Raw genomic sequence first — 7,711 nt, 5'->3', positions numbered from 1 at the left:
TGCGGGCTGGTGGGGTGGGGTTTTCTTTTGCGGGGGGATACCCTGGGCAGAAAGGAGTGCGGGGGTGGGGGGGGCGGGCAGGGGTATTGGGGGAGAAAATGTCCCAGGGATCCCGGGGATACTGGGGGCTAGTAACCCAGAGGTATGGGGGGCGATGCCGGGGGCGGGGAGGGCTCAGCCCCCCCGGGAAGGGCTATCGGGGCGTCCCGGGCCATAAGGGCTTAAGCGGCGGGTCGGCTCCGGGCGCGAAGGGGTTACAGCGGGGGGGCGTGGCCTCCTGGACACGAGGGGCGGGGCCAAGGCGAGGGGCGGGGTTGTGGCGGGGCGGGGCGGGGCCGGCGGCAGGGCGGGCGCTGATTGGCGGCGGGGCGGGTTGTTTGCGCGCGGCGCGGCGGGGGCGGGGCGCGGCCGGGCCGGGGGCGCGGGGCCGGGCGGGGGTCGCCATGCGGCTGCTGCGGTGGCTGGGCAAGCGGGCGGCGCTGGCCGGCGTCCCCACCTACATCGAGCACTTCAGCAAGTTCTCGCCGTCGCCGCTCTCCATGAAGCAGTTCCTGGACTTCGGTAAACAGCCCCCCCCGACCCCCCCTCAGCTCCACCGGGTGGGTACCCCGGGGGGAGACATCCCCCCCCCTTCCTCCCGGAATACACCCGGTGCGGGGAAGTACACCCACCCCCCGGTATACGATAGATACTCCGTTTGGGGGTGGTGCTCCGGGGAGGGACCTCCGTGTACATCCCCCCCCCGCCCCCGGGAAGTACGCACCACCCCCCCCCCCGGGAAATACGCCCCCCCACACACCACCCGCCGTAAATAAATACCCGGGTGGGGAGGGGGGGCGGTGGGGGCCGCCCTCGGGGAGGGCCCTGCTCTAGTGGGTGTCTGGGCCTGGGTAACTATAACCCCCCCAAAATTACCCGGTTATTACTTTCGGGGGGGGGGGATGTTACCCCCCAGGTGTTCCCTGGCCCGGGTAAATTTCTCGCACCGCCCACACACACACACCCCCCACACCCCCCCCCCCCCGGGAAATCCCCGCTCCTGGGTAAATAACTGGGACTGGGAACATGGACTCTTCAAATGCACCTGCTGGGGGGGGAATTCCCCTCTGCCTCCCCCTATAACCACTCACGGGGGGGTGTCACCCCCCCCGTGGGCAAGTAACGACTTGGGTAAGTACCCCCCTGGAGAACAGCTGGGTGGATATCCCCCCCCTTGTCCCTCTGCATAAATACACCCCAGGTAAATACCCCCCCCGTGGGGTATCTTCTCCCCCCCCGGGTAAATAACCACGTGTGGGGTACCTCCTGCCCCCTCCGGGTACATAACCTCGTGCGTGGGACCCCCCATCCGGGTGTTCCCTGCACCCCCTGGTCCCCCCCAGCTGGGTAAATACCCGCCTGGCCCCCCAGCACCCCCAGGGTGGGTGGCACAGGTCCCCCCCCGGGCAGACAGCCCGGGTAAATACCCCAGGGAGGTGGAGATCCCCCCACCCATCGCTGTCACCTGTCCCGGCCCCCCCGTGTGTCCCCCCTCTGCAGCGGTTTTAATGTCACTGCTATATTTACCCGTGTCCCCACTGTGCCATCCCAGGTCAAGGCTGGCGGCTGCGCCCTGGGGGTCCCCTGCCCGCCCCCACCCTGGTTCTGCCCCATCCCACCAGCACCAGGCCCCCCCTCGAGTCCTCTTCACGTTTGGGCTCCATCCCCTGTCCCTTGTCCCCAGGGATGTGCCCCTCCAGGGGTTCGGGGGCAGCTCTCCCCCCCGCACCTCGCCGGACACCGCTCCTGGCTGGGGACATCGTCCCGGGGACACCTCGGTGCGTCCCCGTGGCAGAGGCAGCCCCCACCCCGGTGCCACCGGGCTGAGGGTCTGGTTTGGGTGTCCCCAGCTCTGATGGTGGCCCGGGTCCTTCTCCCATCCGAGTCGCCCCCGGGGGGCTTCCAGCCCCAGTCTGGGCTGTACTGGGCTGTACTGGGAACCCACCCTGTTCTCCCACCAGGCTGAGCCTTGCCCCCCCGCCCCCAGCCCCTCCAGTGTCCTGGGGGACCCGCTGCCTCCTGCTCCGCTCCAGTCCCCCCAGTATACCCCAGTGCCCACCAGCAGAGGAGCAGGAGCAAAGCCAGCCCTGAGGCTGGGGGTGTCGAGCGGGGGCTCAGCCCGTGTCACCCCCCCGTCAGGCTCCAGCAATGCCTGTGAGAAGACCTCCTTCGCCTTCCTGCGCCAGGAGCTGCCCGTCCGCCTCTCCAACATCATGAAGGAGATCAACCTGCTGCCCGACCGCGTCCTGCACACCCCCTCCGTCCAGCTGGTCCAGAGCTGGTGAGACTGGGGCGGCCTGGGGGGGGGGGCACTGCCACCACGGGTCCTGCTGATGAGGGTCCCGCCATTGTAGCTCGTGGGGGTCCCACCGCTGCTACTTGTGTGGGTCTTGCTGCCACCACAGGTCCCACTGTTGTTCATGGGTGTCCCACTGTTGTAGCTCAGGGGGGTCCCACCAGTAGCATTTGAACGGGTCCTGCTGCCACCACGGGTCCTGCTGCCACCACGGGTCCTGCTGCCAGGGGTCCCACTCCCGCAGGTCCCACCGTTGTCACCCAGAGGGTTCACACTGCTGTCATCTGCCTGGGTGCCACTGTGGGTCCCACCGCTGTCACCTGCACATCTCCCATTGCCACCGTGACTCCTCCCACCGCCGTTGCTCAGGGGGGGTCCCGCTGTCACCACAGGTCCCAACACCACCACGCGTCCCACCGCTGCCACCGACTGTCTTCCCCAGCAGGTCCGGAGGGAGCTGCCGGGGGCGGGGGGGCAGGGCGGGACAGGGATGGATGGCTGGCTGGCAGGGCCACCCAGCTGGTGCCGTGCCATGCCCTTGGGTGACAAGAGCTACAGGCCCTTTGGGGAGACCCCCATGCCAGCAGGGTGTCCCCAGCCACCCGGGGGGTCACCAGTGCCACCCCCATGTCCTGCCCCCCTGAAAGGGCCAAGCCAGCCCTGGTGGCTGGGGGGTCTGTGTCCTCGGGGGGGGTCTGGGTGTCCCTTTAAGCGCTGTCCCCCTGCCAGCGCGGGCAGCGTGAACCTTCTCCCAGTGCCACCACGTGACGTGTTGTTTGTGCAGTGTCCCCAGCCCCTGCCAGCACCGCGGGCGGCAGGACCCGGCCGTGCCACCTTCCCACAGCCCTCGGGGCAGGGGGGGGCCACCCCAGATCACAGTGACCCTCATGCTCCCCACCCCTTCGGAGGGGCTGCTGTCCCCACGTGTCCCCAAGGGCCACCATGCCAGCAGGGCGATGGGACAAGCTTGCCCCCCCCCCAGGCACAGTGTGGTTTCATGGGGCAGCAGCTTTTGGGGGGGGAGGTCCTGGTTGAGGGGATGCTGAGCCCCTCTCCCTGCCCCAGGGCACCCTGCGCCCCCTGGGGTGTCCCCTTCTCTCTGGGGGGGACACCGGGTCGGGGGTGACCGGCTCCTTCCCCAGGTACGTCCAGAGCCTGCTGGACATCATGGAGTTCCTCGACAGGGACCCTGAGGACCAGGCCACCCTCGGGCAGTAAGTTGGGGGGTGACAGCCTGTCCATGACACCCCTTGTCCCCAATCCTGGGGTGTCACCTCCTCCCTGACTCGCACTGGTGGGAGTTGGTGTCACCTGCACCCCACGTCGACCCCAAACTGCCCTCCCCACCCCGCTGTGCCCTGAGCGTCCTGGTGCCACCAGACTCTGCTCCGGGTTTTCCTCAGTGCCACCAGCTCCTGGGGAAACCCGGCCTGGCTCGGGGCTCTGCCCGGACCGGGTGTCCCCCGGCCCCATCCCCTTCCCCTCCCCAGGTTCACGGACGCCCTGGTCACCATCCGCAACCGGCACAACGACGTGGTGCCCACCATGGCGCAGGGCGTCATCGAGTACAAGGAGGCCTACGGGGACGACCCCGTCTCCAACCAGAACATCCAGTACTTCCTCGACCGCTTCTACCTGAGCCGCATCTCCATCCGCATGCTCATCAACCAGCACAGTGAGCGGCCCCGGGGGGGAACCCTGCGCTGGCACCCCCTGCCCCGCGTGTCCCCACCAGCCCTGAGCATCCCTGGGGGTGTCCCCTGCCCCGGCACCCCCTGCCCCCCGTGTCCCCACCAGCCCTGGGCATCCCTGGGGGTGTCCCCTGCCCCGGCACCCCCTGCCCCGCGTGTCCCCACCAGCCCTGGGCATCCCTGGGGGTGTCCCCTGCCCCGGCACCCCCTGCCCCGCGTGTCCCCACCAGCCCTGAGCATCCCTGGGGGTGTCCCTTGCCCCGGCACCCCCTGCCCAGCGTGTCCCCACCAGCCCTGGGCACCCCTGGGGGTGTCCCCTGCCCCAGCACCCCCTGCCCCAAGTGTCCCCACCAGCCCTGGGCATCCCCCCACACCCCTCAGGAGCGTGGCCCCCAGTCCCAGGGATCCTGCCCCAAGCATCCCCCTGCCCCACATGTCCCCCCCCTGCCCCAAGTGTCCTCTCCATCCCCAGGGATCCTGCCCCGAGTGTCCCCCCCAGCCCCAGGGCTCCTGCCCCGAGCAGCCTCACCAGCCCCAGTTGGCCCCCGGGCACATCCCAGCCCTGAGCTCCCCCCACAGCCCTGCCAGCGCCAGGCGTCCCCCCCAGCCTCAGCACCCCCCCATGCTCTGCCTGCTCCAGGCACCTTCCTGCCCTCAGGTGCCCCCCTGGTCCTGCCCCTGTGCATGTCCCTGTCCCCGTATGTCCCTTCCCCCCTAGCCCAGGGAGGGGCACTAAGCCCAGCCTTGGGCACAGCCTGGGGTGGGGGGCCGTGGGGGTGGCCCTGGGTGTCTCTGGGGCTGGGGTGAGGTCCCTATTGCTCACCGTCCCCCCCGTTCCCCTCCCCAGCGCTGCTCTTTGACGGCAGCACCAACCCTGCGCACCCCAAGCACATCGGGAGCATCGACCCCCACTGCAGCGTGGCCAACGTGGTGAGAGGTCCGTGGGGACCGAGGGGGTCCCACCCCCACGGGGGGCACGAATGGGGAGGGGAGGGCGGAGGTGGGCAGTTGAAGGTTCCCCCCAGTCTTCCGCCCGACCCCAGGATCTGGTTGTTCGGGAGCCATTTGTGTCGTGAGTTTTGGTGGGCCTCAGCCAAGATGTCTGCGGTCCCCTGTACTTTGGGGTCACTTCAGAAGACCCCAAAATCTTCCTGGATCTGTAGGAATGGAAAATAGTTGGAGGGGGTGGGGGAAAGGGGGTCCCAAATCCTCCCCTCACCTTCGTGCTGGGGATGCTGACCCCTCTGCCTCCCCCTCCCAGATGCCTACAACATGGCCAAGCTCCTGTGTGACAAGTACTACATGTCCTCGCCCGACCTGGAGATTGAGGAGGTGAACGGTGAGGCCAGGCTGTGGGGGGGTGTCCCTATGGCGGAGTGGGGGGCGCGGGAATTCTTGGGCGGCTCGTGGGGCGTTGGGGAGGATGACGATGCTGACGGACACTCTCTTCCTCCCTGCAGCGAGCAACTCCCAGCAGCCCATCAGCATCGTCTACGTGCCCTCGCACCTCTACCACATGCTCTTTGAGCTCTTCAAGGTAACCCCAGCCTGGGGTGGAGGGGGCAGGAGGGAGGTTGGGGGGGGGGGGTCCCCTAAACCGCAGCTGCCTCCGTGCCCGCAGAACGCCATGCGAGCCACCGTGGAGAGCCACGAGAACAGCCCGCGCCTGCCGGCCATCAAGGTGATGGTGGCCCTGGGCCAGGAGGACCTCTCCATCAAGGTGTGTAAGGGACCACCAGCTCCATCCCGGAGGGGTCCCCAAGCCCAGCTTGGGGGGTTCTTAGTTGGGGGGGGGGCGGGGGCAGTTCGGAAGTGGGGTTGTCACCCCCCCACACATCTTGCAGATGAGTGACCGGGGCATGGGCGTCCCCCTGCGGAAGATCGAGCGTCTTTTCAGCTACATGTACTCCACCGCTCCCACCCCACAGCTGGGCGCCGGCGGGGCCCCCCTGGTAGGTGCCCCTATGGTGGGTGCCACGGGGACCCCGCACGGCCCTGGGGGGTGGGGGACAGGTGCAGGTCTGCGGCTGGGGGTGGCCTGGGGACATTCCAGGGTGCCTGGGGGTGGCCTGGGGACATTTCAGGGTGGCATTGGGGGTGGCACGGGAAGGTTTGGGCTTGGCATGGGGACGTTTGGGGACATTCTGGGAGTGCCTGGGTGTGGTGTGGGGACATTTCAGGGTGGCTGGAGTGGTTAGGGGTGCTTTGGGGGTGGCACAGGGGGGGTTGGGCTTGGCGTGGAGACTTTTGGGGACACTTAGGGGCAGCTTAGGGATGGGAGTGCCTGGGGGTGGGATGGGGGTGTTTCGGGGTGCCTAGGAGTGGCCTGCACATGCCTGGGAGCGGCATGGGGACACTTGGGTGTGACATGGGGACACTTTGGGGTGGTGTGGGGACGTTTGGGTGTGCCTGGGGAGGTTTGAGAGTGGTGTGGTGACCCCTGGAGGTGGCACTTGGAGGCTCGTGGGTGCGTGTGGCGCTACTTGGGGTGGTGCGGGGAGGCTTGGTGTCCCCTGGGGGTGCTGACCCCAGCACTGGGGACCCCCCCCATCTTCCCCCCCCGCCCCAGGCCGGCTTTGGCTACGGCTTGCCCATCTCCCGCCTCTACGCCAAGTACTTCCAGGGGGACTTGCAGCTCTTCTCCATGGAGGGCTTCGGCACCGACGCCGTCATCTACCTAAAGGTGGGTCTTTCCCCCCCGGTTAGGGGGGGTCCATGGCCTCTGGGTGGGGGGTGGGGGGGCGCAGGGCCCTCCCCAGCCCCCCCGTGTCTCCCGCAGGCTCTTTCCACGGACTCGGTGGAGCGATTGCCGGTCTACAACAAGTCGGCGTGGCGGCACTACCAGGCCAGCCAGGAGGCGGGCGACTGGTGCGTCCCCAGCACCGAGCCCAAGAACACCTCCACTTACCGCGTCCCCTAGGGCCCCCCCTCCCCGGGGGCTCGCTGCCCCCTCCAGGCTGTCGATAGCCCCTGGGACTCCCCCCGGGGTGTCCCCCATCACCCCAGGGTGGTGTTTTATGCCGGCGTGGTGTTTTAGCATCCCGGTTCTGCCTCCCGCCGCCGCCGCGGCTGTTCGGGCTCACCGGGAAGCGTGTGAAATGTGGGGTGGGGGGGTCCCAGCCGGGTATGGGGTCCCAGCACCCCCCCCGCCTTGGTGGCACTTAGGTACGTAGCTGGGGGTGGCGTTGGAGCAGCGTGGAGGGGGTGGAGCCCCTGTTGCGTCCCCCCAGCCTTGGCACCCACCCTGGGGGGGTGCACCCCAGGGGCAGCAGGGGACTGGTCCTTCCCCAGTATGACCAGTAGCACCTCCCTGCCCCTCCAGCCCTGACAGGGTGGGGGGACCAGTCCCGAGCCCCCCCTGCCAGCTCCCTGCACCATCCCTGGTATTGCACTACTGAGCTGTTCTCACCTGCGTGTTCCCCCACCCCGACCCCCGCACCCCCTGCACCGCCCCTGGGGTGGGTTCCCTACACGTGATCTGACCCCCCCGCGAACCTCCCGCAGACCCCCCGCTGTCAGTAAATTGGATGTTGACTGAGCTGCTGGCATGAAGTTTTAGTGTCTTGGGAAAGCCCCCTCTTTGTATTCTCCCCCCAACGCGGGTCACTGCCCCCCCCTGCCTCGCCATGCCTCAGTTTACCCACCCTGGGACCACCCGGGCTTGGGAGGAGGCCGCTGTGTCGCA

General features: G+C 68.5%; 1 protein-coding gene across 1 annotated transcript; it reads left to right on the top strand.

The window, feature by feature from the left end:
* Window positions 1–371: 371 nt before the first annotated feature.
* On the top strand, window positions 372–7,564 carry PDK2 (pyruvate dehydrogenase kinase 2). The gene is made up of 11 exons (XM_074562063.1): window positions 372–561; window positions 2,179–2,320; window positions 3,478–3,549; window positions 3,826–4,010; window positions 4,874–4,963; window positions 5,288–5,365; window positions 5,487–5,563; window positions 5,648–5,746; window positions 5,871–5,978; window positions 6,596–6,709; window positions 6,806–7,564. The coding sequence occupies exons 1-11, from the start codon at window positions 444–446 to the stop codon at window positions 6,944–6,946; spliced, it is 1,224 nt and encodes a 407-aa protein (XP_074418164.1). The 5' UTR covers window positions 372–443; the 3' UTR covers window positions 6,947–7,564.
* The last annotated feature ends 147 nt before the right edge of the window (window positions 7,565–7,711 follow it).

This window comes from Larus michahellis, chromosome 18 (genome assembly GCF_964199755.1).
Source record: "Larus michahellis chromosome 18, bLarMic1.1, whole genome shotgun sequence".
Lineage (NCBI taxonomy): Eukaryota > Metazoa > Chordata > Aves > Charadriiformes > Laridae > Larus > Larus michahellis.
Note: the sequence above shows the minus strand (reverse complement) of the source record. Positions and strands in the feature narration are given on the sequence as shown.